Consider the following 20,760-nt stretch of genomic DNA (forward strand, 5'->3'; position numbering starts at 1 on the left):
CTGTATAACCGGTACCAACATGGCTGCGCCTCCCAGTGCTCCCAGTTCCACCACCACGACGTCGTCTCCCGGCGTCACCGGTGCCACCGACGCCGCCCCCGCGGACGCCGGCGCTCCCGGTTTGCCGCCGCCCGCCGCCGACGTCACCGCCGACGTCACCGCCGACGTCACGGCCGCCAAGAGCTCCTCGTCGTCGTCTTCGTCGTCCTCCTCTTCCTCCTCGTCCTCCTCCTCCTCCTCGTCCGACTCCGACTCCGACTCGAGCTCCAGCGACTCCGACTCCGCCCCGCCCTCGCCGGCCCCGCCCACCGGGTAAGGACACGCCCCCTCTCGATGTAGCCCCGCCCCCATTGTGCAAAGCGGGGGAATTCCTGTCCTAAATCAGGCCCCGCCCACCGAGTAAGGACACGCCCACTCTTTCGGTGGGCACGCCCCTCTCGATGTAACCCCGCCCCCATTGTGCAAAGCGGGGGAATTCGTAAATCAGGCCCCGCCCACCGGGTAAGGACACGCCCCCTCTGTCGGTGGGCACGCCCCTCTCGATGTAACCCCGCCCCCATTGTGCAAAGCGGGGGAATTCGTAAATCAGGCCCCGCCCACCGGGTAAGGACACGCCCCCTCTGTCGGTGGACACGCCCCTCTCGATGTAGCCCCGCCCCCGTTGTGCAAAGCGTGGGAATTCCTGTCCGAAATCAGGCCCCGCCCACCGGGTAAGGACACGCCCCACTCGATGTAACCCCGCCCCCCCATAAAGCAAATTGGGGGAGAAAATTGCCATCCTTAAATTAGGCCACGCCCATCAGATGAAGCCCCGCCTCCTGTGCAGATTAGGGGAATTGTCTTCCTAAAATTAGGCCACGCCCACTGAGTTAAGCCCCTCCCCCATAATGCAGGTTATGTAAACTCCTTGTCCAAATTAGGCCCCGCCCCCTTCACGGATTGGATAAATTCCCTTCCCACAGTTTGCCCACCAGGTGAGGCCCCGCCCTCTATGCAGATTATAAGGAATCCCTCCCAAAAATTAGGTCACGCCCACCAGGTGAGGCCACACCCCCTAATGCAGATTATATTAAGTCTTTTTCTAGAATTTGGCCACGCCCACCAGGTGATACCCCACCCCTTATGCAGATTATATTATACATCTCCAAAATTTGGCCACGCCCACTGGGTGTAGCCCCACCCCTTTCATATGGATTGGACAAATTCCTTTCCTAAAATCAGGCTCCTCCCATCCGATGAGGCCCCGCCCCCTAATGCAGAGAATTAGAATTCCCTTTCTAAAATCAGGCCACGCCCCTTGGCCGAGGCCCCGCCCACAATGCAAATTTCATTGTCTTCCTAAGTTAGGCTCCGCCCATCGGGTGACGCCCTGCCCCCCCCCCCCCCCCCCAGCTCACATTGGGTGAATGCCCCGCCCCAAAATTGGGCCCCGCCCCAAAATTGGGCCCCGCCCACGTCCGTGAGGGTGTCCCCGTGTCCCCAAGGGTGTCCCCGTGTCCCCAAGGGTGTCACCAATTCCCGTCCTGTGTCCCCAAGGGTGTCCCTGTGTCCCCAACGTGCCACCCACCCCCTTGCTGTGTCCCCAAGGGTGTCACCCACCCCTGTCCCGTGTCCCCAAGGTGTCACCAATCCCCATGCTGTGTCCCCAAGGGTGTCACCGTGTCCCCAAGGGTGTCCCCGTGTCCCCAAGGTGTCACCCACCCGTGCCCCGTGTCCCTGAGGGTGTCCCTGTGTCCCCAAGGGTGTCACCCACCCCTGTCCCAATGTCCCCAAGGGTGTGCCTGTGTCCCTCAGGGTCACTGCCATCAGTGTCCAGTGTCCCCAAGGGTGTCACCGACCCCATTCCCAATGTCCCTCAGGGTGTCCCCGTGTCCCCAAGGTGTCACCCACCCGTGCCCCGTGTCCCCAAGGTGCCACCCACCCTGTCCCATGTCCCCCAGGGTGTCCCTGTGTCCCCAAGGGTGTCACCCACCTGTGTCCCATGTCCCCCAGGGTGTCCCTGTGTCCCCAGTGGTCACTGCCATCAGTGTCCCGTGTCCCCAAGGGTGTCACCGACCCGTGTCCCGCGTCCCTGAGGGTGTCCCTGTGTCCCCAAGGGTGTCACCCAGCCCTGCCCCAGTGTCCCCAAGGGTGTCCCTGTGTCCCCAAGATTGTCACTCACCCGTGTCCCGTGTCCCTAAGGTGTCACCCACCCCTGTCCTGTGTCCCCAAGCGTGTCCCTGTGTCCCCAAGGGTGCCACCCACCGTGTCCCATGTCCCCCAGGGTGTCCCTGTGTCCCCAAGGGTGTCACCCACCCCTGTCCCAATGTCCCCAAGGGTGTGCCTGTGTCCCTCAGGGTCACTGCCATCAGTGTCCAGTGTCCCCAAGGGTGTCACCGACCCCATTCCCAATGTCCCTCAGGGTGTCCCCGTGTCCCCAAGGTGTCACCCACCCGTGCCCCGTGTCCCCAAGGTGCCACCCACCCTGTCCCATGTCCCCCAGGGTGTCCCTGTGTCCCCAAGGGTGTCACCCACCTGTGTCCCATGTCCCCCAGGGTGTCCCTGTGTCCCCAGTGGTCACTGCCATCAGTGTCCCGTGTCCCCAAGGGTGTCACCGACCCGTGTCCCGCGTCCCTGAGGGTGTCCCTGTGTCCCCAAGGGTGTCACCCAGCCCTGCCCCAGTGTCCCCAAGGGTGTCCCTGTGTCCCCAAGATTGTCACTCACCCGTGTCCCGTGTCCCTAAGGTGTCACCCACCCCTGTCCTGTGTCCCCAAGCGTGTCCCTGTGTCCCCAAGGGTGCCACCCACCGTGTCCCATGTCCCCCAGGGTGTCCCTGTGTCCCCAAGGGTGTCATCCACCTGTGTCCCAATGTCCCCAAGGGTGTCCCTGTGTGCCTCAGGGTCACTGCCATCAGTGTCCAGTGTCCCCAAGGGTGTCACCGACCCCGTTCCCAATGTCCCCCAGGGTGTCCCTGTGTCCCCAAGGGTGTCACCCACCCGTGTCCCATGTCCCCAAGGGTGCCCTCATTATGGTCTCTTGTCCCCGAGGGTGTCACCAAGCCCTGTCCAGTGTCTCCAAGTGTGTCACCGACCCGTGTCCCGCATCCCTGAGGGTGTCCCCGTGTCCCCAAGGTGCCACCCGCCCTGTCCTATGTCCCCAAAGGTGTCCCCGTGTCCCCAAGGTGCCACCCGCCCTGTCCTATGTCCCCAAAGGTGTCCCCGTGTCCCCAAGGGTCACTGCCATCAGTGTCCTGTGTCCCCGAGGGTGTCCCAGCGTCCCCGAGGGTGTCCCCAAGGTGTCCCCAAGGGTGTCACCCACCCCTGTCTGTGTCCCCAAGGGTGTCCCCGAGGTGTCCCCAAGGTGTCACCCAGCCCTGCCCCAGCGTCCCCCTGATGTCCCCCCCGTGTCCCCGCAGGTCCCCGAGCGCCGTCCCCGCCGTGGCCGCCGCAGCCGCAGCCGCTGTCGCCTCCTGCGCCGCCGCCGTCACCGCCCCGGAGCCGCCGCCCCTCGGTGACGTCACCGCGGCGCCGCCCGAAGGCTCCGCCCCCTCCGCGGCCGCGCCCGCGGCCGCCATCTTGCCGGCGCCCCGTCAGCGCAAGCGGCGCCGCTCTTCCTCCTCCTCCTCCTCCTCCTCGTCCTCCTCGTCCTCCTCTTCCTCCTCCTCGTCCAGCTCCTCCTCCTCCTCCTCGTCCTCCTCGTCCTCGTCCTCCTCCTCCTCCTCGTCCTCCTCCTCTTCCTCTTCTTCCTCCTCCTCCTCCTCCTCCTCTTCCGAGGAGGCCCCGCCCACAGCCCCGCCCGAGCCCGCCCCTCCCCCCGCCACCACCGACCCCACGCCCCCGGCAGGCCCCGCCCCCTCCGCGCCCACCCCGGCCACGCCCACCGCCGCCACGGCCACGCCCTCCCCGGCCACGCCCTCGGTGCCCGCGTCCCCGGCGGCCACGCCCACCAGCACGGCGGCCACGCCCACCAGCACGGCGGCCACGCCCACCGCGGCCACGCCCTTGCTGTCGCTCAAGCCCGCGGCCATGGGCGGGGCCACGGCGTTGCCCCGCCCACCGGGCTCGCTGTTGTCACTCACGCCGGGCGGGGGGCGTGGCTTGCGCCCTTCGACCCGCCCTCCCGGCTCTCTGCTCTCATTGGCCGCAGCCGGGAGGGGTGTGGCTGGGCGGGGCGGAGGCCCCTTCCCCCTATTGGCTGCCCGCAGCCCAGGCTCCGCCTCCTTCCAGCGGGCGGCCACGCCCTTTCTGGCCACGCCCACACGCGGGGGGTGGAGCCCTCGCTCCCCCTCCTCCCCGTTCCTCCGGGGGGGCGTGTCCGGGGGGGCGTGGCCTCGGCTGGGCGGGGGCGGTTCCTGCCTGCACCGTTTCCACGGCAACCTCGGGGGGGCGGGGCTGGGCTGCTCCGCCCGCTTAGGGGGCGGGGCCTGCATGCACCGTTTCCACGGCGGCATGGGCGTGGCCTCGGTGGCGGCGGCGGCCAATCGCGCGAGCCCCTGCGGCCACCGCGGCTGCTGCTACCACGGCAGGGGCGGGGCCTCGCTGGGAGGGGGCGGGGCCACGCCCAGAAGCCCCTCCCCTTTCGCCATGACGCCCAGCATGGCCGCCCGCATGGCCCAGTACTCCCAGTACGGCTCCGCCTCCTCCCAGTACGGAACCGCCTCCTCCCAGTACGGCTCCGCCTCCTCCCAGTACAGCCCCGCCTCCTCCCAGTACAGCCCCGCCTCCTCCCAGTACAGCCCCGCCTCCTCGCAGCTGAGCTCCCAGTACTCCCAGTACTCCCAGTACGCCCAGCTGGCCTCCCAGTACTCCCAGTACTCCCAGTACGGCGCCGCCGAGGGCTCCCAGTACGGCGCCGGCGACGCCTCCCAGTACGCCCAGTACGCCGCCAGCGCCGCCCAGTACGCGGCCGCAGCCAATAGCGGCGCGGGGGGCGTGGCCAGCGACGCCTCCCAGTACGCGGCGGCGACCGGGAACCAGTACGCGGCCGGGGGCGGGGCTCAAAGCGCGGCGGGGGGCGGGGCCTCGGCGGGAGGGGGCGGGGTTACCGCGGGAGGGGGCGGGGCCGCGTGGGCGGGGGAGGGCGGGGCGCAGGAAGGGTGGGCGGGGAGCGGGGGAGGGGTGAGCTGGGGGAATTGGGTGTCGCCCGCTCAGTAGGAAAACGAGCGGAGTTTTGCAGTTTTTTTTTTAGGGGGTTCGGGGGGTGTTGACCCGAAATTTGGAAGGTTTGGACCCAAAATTGGGGCCCCCACGCGGTGGTTTGGGGGTTCACGATGGAAGTTTGGGGGTTGGCGGGAAGAAAATTGGGGGTTTCTGGGTGGGGATTTGGGGTTTTTAGCCCCAAATGTGTGCGAGAGAAGCCGCGCGAGGGGCGTGGCTAAAGGGTGAAGCCCCGCCCCCTCCTGGTCCGGAGGCGGAGTCAGCGTCGGCGCTTCCCGGCTGGGCCCCGCCCCCTGCACGTGATTGGCGGAGGTGAGAGCCGGGGGCGGGGCCCTGGGGGAAAGGGGCGGGGCTAAGGGTGGGCGGGTGCAATGGGGATTTGAGGGGGGGGGAAATTCCCGATTTTGGGGTAAAAATTCTCATTTTTGGGGGCGGGTTTGGGGTGAAAAATGCCCAGTTTGGGGTGGATTTTAGGGTGGAAATTCCCAGTTTTGGGGCAAAAAAATCCCAGTTTTGGGGTGGATTTTAAGGTGGAAATTCCCAGTTTTTGGGGTGGATTTTGGGATAAAAATTCCTAATTTTAGGGGCAAAAATTCCCAATTTTGGGGTGGATTTTAAGGTGAAAATTCCCAGTTTTGGGGTTAAAAATTCCCGGTTTGGGGGTGGATTCTGAGGTGAGAATTTCCATTTTTGGGGTGGATTTTAAGGTGGCAATTCCCAATTTTGGGGTGGATTTTAAGGTGGAAATTCCCAGTTTTGGGGTGGATTTTGGGGCAAAAATTCCCAATTTTGGGGTGGATTTTAAGGTGGAAATTCCCAGTTTTGGGGTGGATTTTGGGGCAAAAAAATCCCAATTTTGGGGTGGATTTTAAGGTGGAAATTCCCAGTTATGGGGTGGATTTTGGGATAAAAATTCCCAATTTTAGGGGCAAAAATTCCTAATTTTGGGGTGGATTTTAAGGTGGAAATTCCCAGTTTTGGGGTGGATTTTGGGGCAAAAAAATCCCAATTTTGGGGTGGATTTTAAGGTGGAAATTCCCAGTTATGGGGTGGATTTTGGGATAAAAATTCCCAATTTTAGGGGCAAAAATTCCCAATTTTGGGGTGGATTTTAAGGTGGAAATTCCCAGTTTTGGGGTGGATTTTGGGGCAAAAAAATCCCAATTTTGGGGTGGATTTTAAGGTGGAAATTCCCGATTTTGGGGTGGATTTTGGGATAAAAATTCCCAATTTTAGGGGCAAAAATTCCCAATTTTGGGGTGGATTTTAAGGTGAAAATTCCCAGTTTTGGGGTTAAAAATTCCCGGTTTGGGGGTGGATTCTGAGGTGAGAATTTCCATTTTTGGGGTGGATTTTAAGGTGGAAATTCCCAATTTTGGGGTGGATTTTAAGGTGGAAATTCCCAGTTTTGGGGTGGATTTTGGGGCAAAAATTCCCAATTTTGGGGTGGATTTTAAGGTGGAAATTCCCAGTTTAGGGGTGGATTTGGGATAAAAATTCCCAATTTTAGGGGCAAAAATTCCCAATTTTGGGGTGGATTTTAAGGTGGAAATTCCCAGTTTAGGGGTGGATTTTGGGGTGAAAAATTCCCGGTTTGGGGGTGGATTCTGAGGTGAGAATTTCCATTTTTGGGGTGGATTTTAAGGTGGCAATTCCCAATTTTGGGGTGGATTTTAAGGTGGAAATTCCCAGTTTTGGGGTGGATTTTGGGGCAAAAAAATCCCAATTTTGGCGTGGATTTTAAGGTGGAAATTCCCAGTTTTGGGGTGGATTTTGGGGCAAAAAAATCCCAATTTTGGGGTGGATTTTAAGGTGGAAATTCCCGATTTTGGGGTGGATTTTGGGATAAAAATTCCCAATTTTAGGGGCAAAAATTCCCAATTTTGGGGTGGATTTTAAGGTGGAAATTCCCAGTTTTGGGGTGGATTTTGGGGTTTAAATTCCCATTTTTGGGGTGGATTTTAGAGCAGAAATTCCCAATTCCGGGGCTAAATTTGGGGTAAAAAATTCCCATTTTTGGGGCTTATTTTAAGGTGGAAATCCCGATTTTTGGGGTAAAAATTCCCAATTTTTGGGTGGATTTTTAAGTGGAGTTTGGGCTGAAAAAGTCAGGTTTTGGTTGGTGGAGTTTGGGGTGAAAATGTTCAGTTTTGGGGTGAAAATTCCTGCTTTTGGTGGTGAATTTTGGGCTGAAAATTTGCAATTTTGGGGTGGATTTAAAGGGTAAAAATTCCCAATTTTGAGGTCAAAATTTGCATTATTGGGGTGGGTTTTGGAGTCAAAATTCTCAGTTTTGGGGTGGAATTTTGGGTGAAAAATTCCCAGTTTTGGGGTTAAAAAAATCCCAGTTTTGTAGTGGGTTTTGGGGTTAAAATCTGGAGTTTGGGAGTGAAAAAAAATCCTTGTTTTGGGTTAAAAAATCCCAGTTTCGGGTTAAAAAAATCCCTATTTTTGGGTGGGTTTTTGGAGTAAAAATTTGCATTTTTGGGGGTGGATTTTAAGGTGAAAATGCCGAATTTTGGGGTGAAAATGCCAAAATTTGGGGGAGATTTTGGGTTAAAAAATTCCCAATATCGGGGTGGAATCGGAGGGAACATTTGGAGTTTTGGGGGTAAATTTTGGGGTGAAATTTCCCATTTTTAGGGGTGGATTTTGGGGTGAAAATTCCCATTTTTAGGGTGGATTTTGGGTTGAATTCCTGTAATTTTTGGGGTGAAAAATCATGTTTTTGGTGTGAGTTTTGGGGTGAAATTTCCCATTTTTTGGGGTGAATTTTGGGGTGAATTTTCTGGTTTTTGGGGTGAATTTTGGGGTGAATTTTCTGGTTTTTGGGGTGAGTTTGGGGGTTCAAATTTCCCATTTTTAGGGGTGAATTTTGGGGCGAATTTTCCTATGTTAGGTGTGAGTTTTGGGGTTGAAATTTCCCATTTTTAGGGTGGATTTTGGGTTGAATATCTGTAAATTTTGGGGTAGATTTTGGGGTGAAAAATCACGTTTTTGGTGTGAGTTTTGGGGTGAAATTTCCCATTTTTGGTTTGACTTTTGGGGTTGAAATTTCCCATTTTTAGGGGTGGATTTTGGGGTGAATTTTCCCATTTTTTGTGTGAGTTTTGGGGCGAAATTTCCCATTTTTTGGGGTGGATTTCGGGGAGAAAATTCCCATTTTTGGGGGGGGGATTTTGGGGTGAATTTTCCCATTTTTGGGGTGGATTTTGGGTTGAATATCTGTAGGTTTTGGGGAAGATTTTGGGGCGAAAATTCCCATTTTTGGTGTGAGCTTGGGGGTTGAAATTTCCCATTTTTAGGGGTGGATTTTGGGGTGAAATTTCCCGTTTTAGGTGTGAGTTTTGGGGTTGAAATTTCCCATTTTTAGGGGTGAGTTTTGGGGTGAAAATTCTCATTTTTAGGGGTGGATTTTGGGGTTGAAATTTCCCATTTTAGGTGTGAGTTCTGGGGTGAAATTTCTCATTTTTTGGGGTAGATTTTGGGGCGAATTTTCCCATTTTTGGTGTGAGTTTGGGGGTTGAAATTTCCCATCTTTAGGGGTGGATTTTGGGGTGAATTTTCCAGTTTTTGGGGTGAGTTTGGGGGTTCAAATTTCCCATTTTTAGGGGTGAATTTTGGGGTGAATTTTCCCGTTTTTGGTGTGAATTTTGGGTTGAAATTTCCCATTTTTAGGGGTGGATTTTGGGTTGAATATCTGTAGTTTTTGGGGCAGATTTTGGGGTGAATTTTCTGGTTTTTGGGGTGAATTTTGGGGTGAAATTTCCCATTTTAGGTGTGAGTTTTGGGGTTGATATTTCCCATTTTTGGTGTGAGTTTTGGGCTTGAATATTCTCATTTTTAGGGGTGGATTTTGGGGTGAATTTTCCGGGTTTTGGGGCGAAAATTCCCATTTTTGGTTTGACTTTTGGGGTTGAAATTTCTCATTTTTAGGGGTGGATTTTGGGGTGAATTTTCCTGTTTTTGGTGTGAGTTTTGGGATTGAAATTTCCCATTTTTGGTTTGGCTTTTGGGGTTGAAATTTCTCATTTTTAGGGGTGGATTTTGGGGTGAATTTTCTGGGTTTTGGGGTGAATTTTGGGGCGAAATTTCCCATTTTTGGTGTGAATTTTGGGGAGAAAATTCCCATTTTTGGTGTGAGTTTTGGGGTGAAAATTCCCATTTTTGGTGTGAGTTTTGGGGTGAAAATTCCCATTTTTGGTGTGGGTTTTGGGGTTGGAATTTCCCATTTTTGGGGGTGGATTTTGGGGTGAATTTTGGGGTTTTTGGGGGTGTCTGGGCCCTGACCTGTGCCCATTGCAGGTGGCACCGGGGGTGGCACCTGGGGGTGACCGCGGTGGCCTCGTGCGGGGTGAGCAATTTTGGGGTAAAAATGTGGAATTTTGGGGGCAAAATTTGGTGCAGAAATTCCCTTTTTAAGGGGGGAAATGTGGGGGAAAATTCCTCTTTTGGGGCTGGAAATTTGGGGTAAAAAATTCCTGTTTTGGGCTTAAAATTTCCCGTTTTGGGGTGAAAGTCTCCCATTTTGAGGGTGGAAATTTGGGGTAAAAAATTCCCATTTTGGGGGTGGGTTTTGGGATTAAAAATTCCCATTTTGGGGTGAAAATTTCCCATTTTGGGGGTGGAAATTTGGAGTAAAAATTTCCCATTTTGGGGTGAAAATTTGGTGTAAAAAATTCCCATTTTAGGGGGGAAATTTGGGAGTAAAAAATTCCGGTTTTGGGGGAGGAAGTTTGGGGCAAAGTAATTCCCATTTTGGAGTTGGAATTTTAGGTAAAAGTTTGTATTTTAGGGTTAAAAATCTCCATTTTGGGCGGAAAATTTGGGGTAAAAACATTCCCATTTTGGGGTGGAAATTTTGGGGGAAAAGTTCCCATTTCGGGGATGGATTTCGGGGTAAAAATTTCCTTTTTTGAGGTAAAAATTCCCATTTTTGGAGCAGGTTGCTGGGTGGAATTTGGGGCAAAAGCGCTGAATTTAAGGGGCAGATTTTGGGGTAGAATTTGGGGTAAAAATTCCTAATTTGGGGCTGGAATTTGGGTTGAAAATGTCCCATTTGGGGGTGGAATTTGGGGTGAAAAATGCCCAATCTGGGGTTGGATTTTGGGGTTAAAAACCACCAATTTTGGGGCAGAATTTGGGGTAGAAATGTTGGATTTTGGGGTCGTTTTTAGGATGAAAATGCCCAGTTTGGGGGTTGTTTTTAGGGTGAAAACGCTCAGTTTGCAGGTGGATTTTGGGATGGAAACGCCCGCTCTGAGGGCGGATTTTAGGGTAAAAATGTCATTTTTTGGGGGCAAAAAATGTCGAATTTTGGGGTGAAAATGTCTGGTTTTGGGGTGGGGTTTGGGGGTAAAAATGCTGAATTTGGGGGTGGGTTTTGGAGGTGAAAATTGCCAATTTAAGGGTGGATTTTAGGCTGGATTTGTCCCTTTTGGGGGTGGATTTTGGGGTGAATTTTGCCACGTTTGGGGGTGGATTTTGGGGTGAAATTTCTGAACTTTGGGGGTGGAATTTGGGCTGAAATTTCTCAGTTTTGGGGGTGGAATTTGCCCAGTTTGGGGGTGGAATTTGGGCTGAGAACTCTTGAATTTTGGGGTTCGTTTTATGCTGAAAATTCCAATTTTGGGGGTCGGGTTTTGGGGTGCCAAGGTTCTGTCTGGGGGGGGAGAATTTTGGGTCAAATTTGGGGAATTTTGGGGTAAATTTGAGGAATTTTGGGGTAAATTTGGGGAATTTCGGGGCAAATTTGGGGAATTTTGGGGTAAATTTGAGGGATTTTGGGGTAAATTTGGGGAATTTTGGGGGTAAATTTGGGGAATTTGGGGGTAAATTTGGGGAATATTGGGGTAAATTTGGGGAATTTTGGGGTAAATTTGGGGAATTTTGGGGTAAATTTGAGGGATTTTGTGTCAAATTTGGGGAATTTTGTGGTAAATTTGAGGGATTTCGGGGTAAATTTGAGGGATTTTGGGGCACATTTGGGGAATTTTGGGGTAAATCTGAGGGATTTTGGGGCAAATTTGGGGAATTTTGTGGTAAATTTGAGGGATTTCGGGGTAAATTTGAGGGATTTTTGGGGCAAATTTGGGGAATTTTGGGTAAATTTGGGGAATTTCGGGGCAAATTTGGGGGATTTCGGGTCTGGGCTCTTTGACCTTTGCCCCATTGAAGGATTTGGGGTGGGGTCATTCCGGGGTCACTCCGGGGTCACTTCGGGGTCACTCCGGGGTCATTCCGGGGTCGCTCCGGGGTCACTTCGGGGTCACTCCGGGGTCGCTCTGGGGTCGCTCCGTGGGTCCCCACGTGGGGTCACCGCGGGGGGGTCACTCCTCAGGTCACGGCGGGGTCACGGCGGGGTCACGGCTGGGGCCGACCCCTCCCCCCACCCTCCCAGCCCGGCCGGCGCTGCAGGGACCCTCGGGTACGTGCGGGGGAGGGGCCAAAGGGACCCCCCCCAAAACGGCTCCGGGACCCCCAAATTTGGGGAGGGGTCACAACCCCCGGCCCCGCCCCCCCCACCCCGACCCCGCCCCCTCCCGGCCGCTGGGGGCGCCGTGGCCCCGCCCCCCTCACCCCTCTCTTCTCTTACAGCTCCGCCCCCCGAAGCTCCGCCCCCCGACTTCAGGCCCCGCCCCCTTTTTAACCGCCTGACCCCTCCCCTTTTATCTGCAAGCTCCGCCCCTTTTCCTGTCCAAGCTCCGCCTGTTTTTTCCCTGACCACGCCCCCTTGCTTTGACCCCGCCCTCTCCTGTTCGAGCCCTGCCCTTTTCCTCCAAGCTCCGCCCCTTTCTTTCCAGGCTCCGCCCATTTTATCTGTAAGCCCCGCCCCCTTTTTGGTTCTGTTTCCTGTTTTACATTAAAACGACCCAAAATGGAGTGGGCGTGGTCTCTGTTTGGGGCGTGGTCTGTTTGGGGCGTGGTCTCGGCTTGGGGAGGCGGGGCTTGGGGAGGGGAGGGGCTTGGGGAGGGGCGGGGCTTGGGTTGGTCCATTTTGGGCTGGGGGGGGGGGGTGGGAAGACCCCGAAAAAGCCAAAAATTCCTCAAAAAACGTCGAAATTCCCCCCAGAGCCCCAAAATCGCCACTCCAAACACCAAATATTCCCTCGGTTCCCCAAAATTCCCAAATTTCCGTTTTTCACCCCAAAATTTTCCCCTCAAACTCCCCCAGGAGCCCCAAAATCCCCTCCCCCACCCCCCCGAACCCCAAATATTCTCTTGGAACCCCAAAATTTCCGTTTTTCACCCCAAAATTTTCCCCTCAAACCCCCCCAGGAGCCCCAAAATTGACCCCAAAATTCCTTTGGGATCCCCAAAATCCCAAAATTTCCACCCAAAATCCTCCCGGGACCCCCAAAAATCCCAAAATTCCCCCAAAAATTCACTTTAAAACCCCTCGGATGTTGAAAGGGAATTTTTTTTTTAATTGGAATATTTTTAATTGGAGTTTTTTTATTGGAATTTTTTAATGGGAATTTTTTTATTGGAGCTTTTTAATTGGAATTTTTTTAATTGGAATTTTTTTATTGGAGTTTCTTAATTGGAATTTTTTTAATTGGAATTTTTTAATTGGTGATTTTTATTGGAGTTTTTAATTGGAATTTTTTAAATAGAATTTTTTAATTACAATTTTTTTATTGGAATATTTTTTATTGGAGTTTTTAAATTGGAGTTTTTTAATTGGAATTTTTTAATTGGAATTTTTTTACTGGAATTTTTTTTTGGAGTTTTTTAATTGGAGTTTTTTTATTGGATTTTTTTAATTGGAGTTTTTTAATTGGAGTTTTTTAATTGGAGTTTTTTTATTGGAATTTTTTTATTGAAATTTTTAATTGGAGTTTTTAATTGGGAGTTTTTAATTGGAATTTTTTTATTGCAGTTTTTTTATTGGGAGTTTTTTTATTGGAGTTTTTTAATTGAAGTTTTTAAATTGCAGCTTTTTAATTGGAATTTTTTAATTAGAGTTTTTTTATTGGAATTTTTTTATTGGTGTTTTTTTATTGGAGTTTTTTTATTGGAGTTTTTTGATTGGAGTTTTTTAATTGGAATTTTTTTTTTGGAGTTTTTTTATTGGAATTTTTTTATCTGAGTTTTTTATTGAAGTTTTTTCTATTGGAATTTTTTTATTGGAGTTTTTTAATTGGAGATTTTTTAATTGGAATTTTTTTCTTGGAATTTTTTTCTTGGACTTTTTAATTGGAATTTTTTTAATTGGAATTTTTTTAATTGGAGTTTTTTAAACGGAGTTTTTTAATTGGAGTTTTTTAATTGGAATTTTTTTAATTGGAATTTTTTTATTGGAGTTTTTTTATTGGGAGTTTTTATTGGAGTTTTTTAATTGAAGTTTTTTATTGGAGTTTTTTAATTGCAGTTTTTAAATTGGAGTTTTTTAATTGGAATTTTTTAATTGGAGTTTTTTTATTGGGGTTTTTTATTGGAGTTTTTTTATTGGAGTTTTTTAATTGGAATTTTTTTATTGCAGTTTTTTATTGAAGTTTTTTTATTGGAATTTTTTTAATGGGAGTTTTTTAATTGGAATTTTTTTTATTGGAAGTTTTCAATTTGAATTTTTTAATTGCAATTTTTTTATAGGAATTTTTAATTGGAGTTTTTTTATTGGAATTTTTTAAATGGAATTTTTTTATTGGAATTTTTTAATTGGAATTTTTTATTGGAGTTTTTTTATTGGAGTTTTTTATTGGAATTTTTTTATTGGAGTTTTTTAATTGGAGTTTTTTATTGGGTTTTTTTTATTGGAGTTTTTTAATTGGATTTTTTTAATTGGAGTTTTTAAATTGGAATTTTTTTAATTTGAGTTTTTTAATTGGAATTTTTTTATTGAAATTTTTAATTGGAGTTTATAATTGGGAGTTTTTTAATTGGAATTTTTTAATTCGAATTTTTTTACTGGAATTTTTTTATTGGGGTTTTTTATTGGAGTTTTTTTATTGGAGTTTTTTAATTGGAATTTTTTTTTTTGGAGTTTTTTTATCGGAATTTTTTTATCTGAGTTTTTTATTGAAGTTTTTTTTATTGGAATTTTTTTATTGGAGTTTTTAAATTGGAATTTTTAATTGGAGTTTTTTAAATGGAGTTTTTTAATTGGAGTGTTTTTATCGGAATCTTTTTATGGGAGTTTTTAATTGAAGTTTTTTTTATTGGAATTTTTTTATTGGAATTTTTTAATTGCAATTTTTTATTGCAATTTTTTTATTGCAATTTTTTAATTGGAATTTTTTAATTGGAGTTTTTTTATTGGAGTGTTTTTATCGGAATCTTTTTATGGGAGTTTTTAATTGAAGTTTTTTTTATTGGAATTTTTTTATTGGAATTTTTTAATTGCAATTTTTTATTGCAATTTTTTTATTGCAATTTTTTAATTGGAATTTTTTAATTGGAATTTTTTCTTGGAATTTTTTAATTGGAGTTTTTTTTATTGGTGTTTTTATCGGAATCTTTTTATGGGAGTTTTTAATTGAAGTTTTTTTTATTGGAATTTTTTTATAGGAATTTTTTAATTGCAATTTTTTATTGAAATTTTTTTATTGCAATATTGTCATTGCAATTTTTTATTGGAATTTTTTTATCGCAATTTTTTTTATTGGAGTTTTTTTTATTGGAGTTTTTTATTGAAGTTTTTTTTATTGGAATGTTTTAATTGCAATTTTTTTATTGAAATTTTTTTATTGCAATATTGTCATTGCAATTTTTTATTGGAATTTTTTTTATCGGAATTTTTTTTTATTGGAGTTTTTTTTAATTGCGATTTTTTATCGCAATTTTTTATCGCAATTTTTTATTGCAATTTTTTATTGGAATTTTTTAATTCCTCCCCTCCCCTTCCCCCCCCAGAGCCCCAAAATCTCCGGATTTGAGCCCAAAAGGGCCTCAGGGCAGGGGGGGCTCGGTGGCGGCGCCGGTGCCGTCCTGGGGCTTCATCACGTCCGGCAGCTCCGGGGGGCTCGAGAAGGGCTCGATGCGCAGCCCCTCGAAGGACTCCTCTGCTGGGGCACGAAGGGTTAAAATCAACCCTGGGAACCCCAAAAACCCCAAAAAAACCCCAAAAATCCAACCCAGAACGGCCAAAAACCCCAAAATTCCAGTCCAGGGACCCCAAAAACCCCAAAATTCCAACCCAGAATGGCCCAAAACCCCAAAAAAAACCCAAAAATTCCAACCCAGAATGGCCCAAAACCCCAAAATCCCAGCCTGGAATCCCCTCAGCAGCCCCTCGATGGGTTCCTCTGCTGGGGGCACGAAGGGTTAAAATCACACCTGGGAACCCCAAAAAAATCCCAAAAAAACCCCAAAAAATCCAACCCAGAACGGCCAAAAACCCCAAAATTCCAGTCCAGGGACTCCAAAAACCCCAAAATTGTAACCCAGAACGGACAAAAACCCCAAAAAAACCCAAAAAATGACACCAAAAATCCAACCCAGAATGGCCCAAAACCCCAAAAAAACCCAAAAATTCCAACCCAGAATGGCCCAAAACCCCAAAATCCCAGCCTGGAATCCCCTCAGAAGCCCCTCAATGGGTTCCTCTGCTGGGGGCACAAAGGGTTAAAATCAACCCTGGGAACCCCAAAAAAACCCAAAATATCCAACCCGGAATGACCAAAAACCCCAAAATTCCAGTCCAGGGACCCCAAAAACCCCAAAATTCCAACCCAGAATGGCCAAAAACCCCAAAGAAACCCCAAAATTTCATGCTGAAATCCCCTCAGATGCCCCTCAAAGGATTCCTCTGGGGATTGGGGGGGAAAGGGTTAAAATCACACCTGGGAACCCCAAAAAAATCCCAAAAAAACCCAAAAAATCGAACCCAGAATGGCCCAAAACCCCAAGATTCCAGTCCAGAGACCCCAAAAACCCCAAAATTCAAACCCAGAACGGCCAAAAACCCCAAAGAAACCCCAAAAATTTGCCCCCAAACTCCCCCCCAGGATCCCCAAATCCCCATTTTTCCCCCATTTTTCCCCCCAAATCCTCATTTTTTGCCCCCAGGACCCCCCAAATCCCCGTTTTTCTCCCCATTTTTCCCCCCAAGACCCCCAAATCCCCATTTTTCTCCCCATTTTTCCCCCAGGGCCCCCCCAAATCCCCATGTTTTGTCCCCAGGATCCCCAAATCCCCATTTTTCCCCCCAAACTCCCCCCAGATCCTCATTTTTTGTCCCCAGGACCCCCCAAATCCCCATTTTTCTCCCCATTTTTCCCCCCAGGACCCCCAAATCCCCATTTTTCTCCCCAGGACTCCCAAACTTCCCATTTTTCCCCCTATTTTTCCCTCCAGGACCCCCCAAATCCCCAATTTTTCCCCCAAACTCCCCCCCAGGACCCCCAAAATCCCCATTTTTCCCCCCAGGGTGCCCAAAATCCCCATTTTTCTCCCCATTTTCCCCCCCAAACTCCCCCCAAATCCCCATTTTTCCCCCATTTTTCCCCCCAAACCCCCCCAAATCCCCATTTTCCCCCCAAATCCCCATTTTTCTCCCCAATTTTCCCCCCAAACCCCCCCCAATCCCCATTTTCCCCCATTTTCCCCCCAAATCCCCATTTTTCTCCCCAGAACCCCCCAAATCCCCATTTTTCCCCCCAGGACCCCCCAAATCCCCATTTTTCTCCCCATTTTTTGCCCCCAGGACCCCCAAATCCCCGTGTTTTGCCCCATTTTTTCCCCCAGAACTCCCCCAAATCCCCATTTTTCCCCCATTTTTCCCCCCAAATCCCCATTTTTCTCCCCAGGACCCCCCAAATCCCCATTTTTCTCCCCATTTTTCCCCCCAAACTCCCCATTTTTCCCCCCCAAATCCCCATTTTTCCCCCCAAACTCCCCATTTTTCCCCCCCAAATCCCCATTTTTCCCCCCAAACCCCCCCAAATCCCCATTTTTCTCCCCAAACTCCCCATTTCTCCCCATTTTTCCCCCCAAATCCCCATTTTTCCCCCCAAACTCCCCATTTCTCCCCATTTTTCCCCCATTTTTCTCCCCAAACTCCCCATTTCTCCCCATTTCTCCCCATTTTCCCCCCCAAATCCCCATTTTTCCCCCCAAATCCCCATTTTTCTCCCCATTTTTCCCCCCAAACTCCCCATTTCTCCCCATTTTTCCCCCATTTTTCCCCCCAAACTCCCCATTTCTCCCCATTTCTCCCCATTTTCCCCCCCAAATCCCCATTTTCTCCCCGTTCCCCACCGCCGTTGCTCAGGGCCAGCCCCACGGTGGCCGGTGCCTGCGGCCGCGCCGTCTGGCTCGTGAAGCCGCAGTCGCCCAAAGTCTTGGAGTCCTCCAGCAGCTGGTCGTCCTGCAAGGGGTAAAACCACGGGGAGTCACCCCAAAACAGCCCCAAAATATCCACAAATAGCCCCAAAATAGCCCCAAAAGATCCCCTGAAATTACCCAAAAATAACACCAAAAAATCCCCAAAATATCCCCTGAAATTACCCCAAAATAGCCCCAAATATCCCCTGAAATTACCCCAAAATTACCCCAAAATATCCCCTGAAATTACCCCAAAATAGCCCCAAAATAGCCGCTGAAATTACCCCAAAATTACCCCAAAATATCCCCTGAAATTACCCCAAAATAGCCCCAAATATCCTCTGAAATTACACCAAAATTACCCCAAAATATCCCCTGAAATTACCCCAAAATAGCCCCAAAATAGCCGCTGAAATTACCCCAAATCACCTCAAAATATCGCCGAAATTATCCCAAAAAATCACCTGAAATACGCCCAAAATATCCCCAAAATAGCCCCTGAAATTACCCCAAAATATCCCCTGAAATTACCCCAAAATAGCACCAAAATATCCCCACAATAGCACCAAAATATCCCCTGAAATTACCCCAAAATAGCCCCTGAAATTACCCCAAATCACCTCAAAATATCGCCGAAATTATCCCAAAATATCACCTGAAATTACCCCAAAATATCCCTAAAACAGCCCCTGAAATTACCCCAAAATAGCACCAAAATACCCCCTGAAATTACACCAAAATAGCACCAAAATATCCCCAAAATAGCCCCTGAAATTACCCCAAAATAGCCCCCAAAAAAACCCTGAAATTACACCAAAATAGCCCCAAAATATCCCCTGAAATTACACCAAAATAGCACCAAAAAATTCCCTGAAATTAAACCAAAATAGCCCCAAAATATCCCCAAAATATCCCCTGAAATTACTCCAAAATAGCCCCAAAATATCCCCAAAATATCCCCTGAAATTACCCCAAAATAGCCCCTGAAATTACCCCAAATCACCCCAAAATATCGCTGAAATTATTCCAAAATATCACCTGAAATATGCCCAAAATATCCCCAAAATATCCCCTGAAATTACCCCAAAATAGCCCCAAAATATCCCCAAAATAGCCCCTGAAATTACACCAAAATATCTCCTGAAATTACACCAAAATAGCCCCAAAATATCCCCAAAATAGCACTAACATATCCCCTGAAATTACCCCAAATCACCCCAAAATATCACCGAAATTATCCCAAAATATCACCTGAAATATCCCCAAAATAATATGCCCTGAAATATCCTCAAAATATCCCTGAAATTACCCCAAAATATCCCCAAAATATCCCGGAAATTACCCCAAAATTACCTCAAAATATCTCCCTGAAATTACCCCAAAATATCTCGTGAAATTACCCCAAAATCACCCCAAAATATCCCTGAAATGATCCCAAAACACCTCCTGAAACACCCCCAAAAAAGCCTTAAAATCCCCTCAAATCCTCCTAAAACCCCCAAATTTCCCCTAAAACCCCAAAATCCCCCTAAAAATCCCCCAAACCCCCAAAATTTCCCCTAAAATCCCCAAATCCCCCTCAAATCCCCCCTAAAACCTCCCCAATTCTCCCTCACACCCCGCACTAAAACTCCCCAAATCCTCCCCAATTCTCCCCCAAAAATCCCCCCAAAACCCCCTAAAACCCCCCAAATTTAACCTAAAACTCCCAAATTTCCCCTAAAACCCCCAAAATCCCCCTAAAAATCCCCCAAACCCCCAAAATTTCCCCTAAAATCCCCAAATCCCCCCTCAAATCCCCCCTCAAATCCCCCCTAAAACCTCCCCAATTCTCCCCCAAAATTCCCCCAAACCCCCCTAAAACTCCCAAATTTCCCCTAAAACCCCCAAATTTTCCCTAAAACCTCCCAAATTTCCCCTAAATATCCCCCAAACCCCCAAAATTTCCCCTAAAAAACCCCAAATCCCCAAAATTTCCCCTAAAACCCCCAAATCCCCCTCAAATCCCCCCTAAAACCTCCCCAATTCTCCCTCACACCCCCACTGAAACTCCCCAAATCCTCCCCAATTCTCCCCCAAAAATCCCCCCCAAAACCCCCCGAAAAGCCCCAAAATTTCCCTAAAATGCCCAAAATCTCCCCGAAAACCCCAAAATTTCCCCTAAATCCCCGAAATTTCCCCATGAACCCCTCACTGCCCGCCTTGTAGAGCCGCTGCTCCTCGGGCGGCCGGTGCAGGATTCCCTGCACGATTCTCTTCAGCTCCAGCACGGTCGAGGATTCCTTGGCCTCGGTGAAAATCGTGGTTTTGTGCCGCCGGATCATCAGGAACACGTCCTGGAGGCGAAAAAATTCCGATTTTTAAAACTTTTATTCCATTTTGGAGCGTTTTTAGTCCATTTTTTAGGGGTTTTTAATTCCATTTTAGGCCGCGGCTCCTGAGGGAGTGGGCGTGGTTAAGCTTAAGGGGGCGTGGCTTGTTTAAAAAAGGAGGCGGCCACCACATAAAATAAGGCGGAGTTTGCCTTTAAAGGGCATAACTGATTAATAAAGCATGTAATTAAAGCAGAAAGGGGCGTGGTTATTAAAATTTAAACGTTATTTGCATAAAAATAATAAAAGGTTGAGACTATTAACGGGCGTGGTTTGAGTGAGGGGGAGGTGGGCGTGGCCTCGCTGAGGGGGCGCGCGGAGTGGGCGTGGCCTCGCTGAGGGAAGCCGCCCGCGCTCCCTTATATAGGGGGCGGGGGGGGGAAAGCGGATTTGAGGCGAAATTTCGGCATTTCGGGCAATTCCTTCGCGCTTCTCCCGATCCCGCCGTGATCCCAAAGTGACCAAAAAGCTCCGGAACGGCCCCAAAACCTCCGCGGAGCCGCCTCCCCCCCGGGGGCTCCCTCTCACCATGGCGGCCGCTCCGCCGGCTCCGTCTGCGCCGGGTCCGCCGCGATCCCAGCGGCCCCCGCGGCACCCGCGCACCCGCACAGAGGAGCGCGAAATCTCGCGAGAGCCGCCGCCATCTTGAGAAGGGCTGAGGGGGACGGTGAAGGGGGCGCCGCCATTTTGAAAAGGAAAAATGGCGGGGTGGCATTTTGGGGGGGGGGGGTTTGAGGCAATTTTGGGGGGATTTTGGGGGTTAAACAGTGCGGCCGTATGGATTTAGGGGTATTAAACACACTCTGAGGAGGAACTGTGCTGTTGGCGTGATTTTTTCCGGTGAAATTCGAGGAGGGGGATTTTGGGGGTCTCCCCCACCGTCATGGGATGAATTTCTGAGGGGGATTTTCACCCTCCCCTCCCACAGTCGATTCCCACCCCTCCCCCCCTCCCCCCCCACCTCCATTTTAATTTTAAGGGCGTCA

At 49.4% G+C, this 20,760-nt stretch overlaps 1 protein-coding gene and 1 long non-coding RNA gene across 4 annotated transcripts; one reads left to right on the forward strand and one right to left on the reverse strand.

The window, feature by feature from the left end:
• Positions 1-5,328: 5,328 nt before the first annotated feature.
• On the forward strand, positions 5,329-11,983 carry LOC131570703 (uncharacterized). 2 transcript variants are annotated; one of them, XR_009275906.1, is made up of 5 exons: positions 5,329-5,447; positions 9,441-9,489; positions 10,346-10,412; positions 11,476-11,562; positions 11,733-11,983. It is a non-coding gene; the product is annotated as an uncharacterized LOC131570703 (long non-coding RNA). The 2 variants fall into 2 exon arrangements; XR_009275905.1 differs by lacking the exons at positions 5,329-5,447; positions 9,441-9,489 and having other exon boundaries at positions 9,526-10,412.
• A 2,039-nt stretch (positions 11,984-14,022) lies between these two features.
• Positions 14,023-20,358, reverse strand: ELOB (elongin B). 2 transcript variants are annotated; one of them, XM_058823080.1, is made up of 4 exons: positions 20,303-20,358; positions 19,604-19,738; positions 17,337-17,445; positions 14,023-15,139 (listed from the first exon to the last, which is right to left on the reverse strand). In XM_058823080.1, exons 1-4 carry the CDS (start codon positions 20,303-20,305, stop codon positions 15,027-15,029), a joined length of 360 nt encoding a protein of 119 aa, XP_058679063.1. In that variant the 5' UTR covers positions 20,306-20,358; the 3' UTR covers positions 14,023-15,026. The 2 variants fall into 2 exon arrangements, with proteins under 2 accessions (XP_058679063.1, XP_058679062.1); XM_058823079.1 differs by having other exon boundaries at positions 14,023-15,142.
• Positions 20,359-20,760: the final 402 nt, after the last annotated feature.

This window comes from Ammospiza caudacuta, chromosome 37, assembly GCF_027887145.1.
Source record: "Ammospiza caudacuta isolate bAmmCau1 chromosome 37, bAmmCau1.pri, whole genome shotgun sequence".
Classification (NCBI taxonomy): domain Eukaryota; kingdom Metazoa; phylum Chordata; class Aves; order Passeriformes; family Passerellidae; genus Ammospiza; species Ammospiza caudacuta.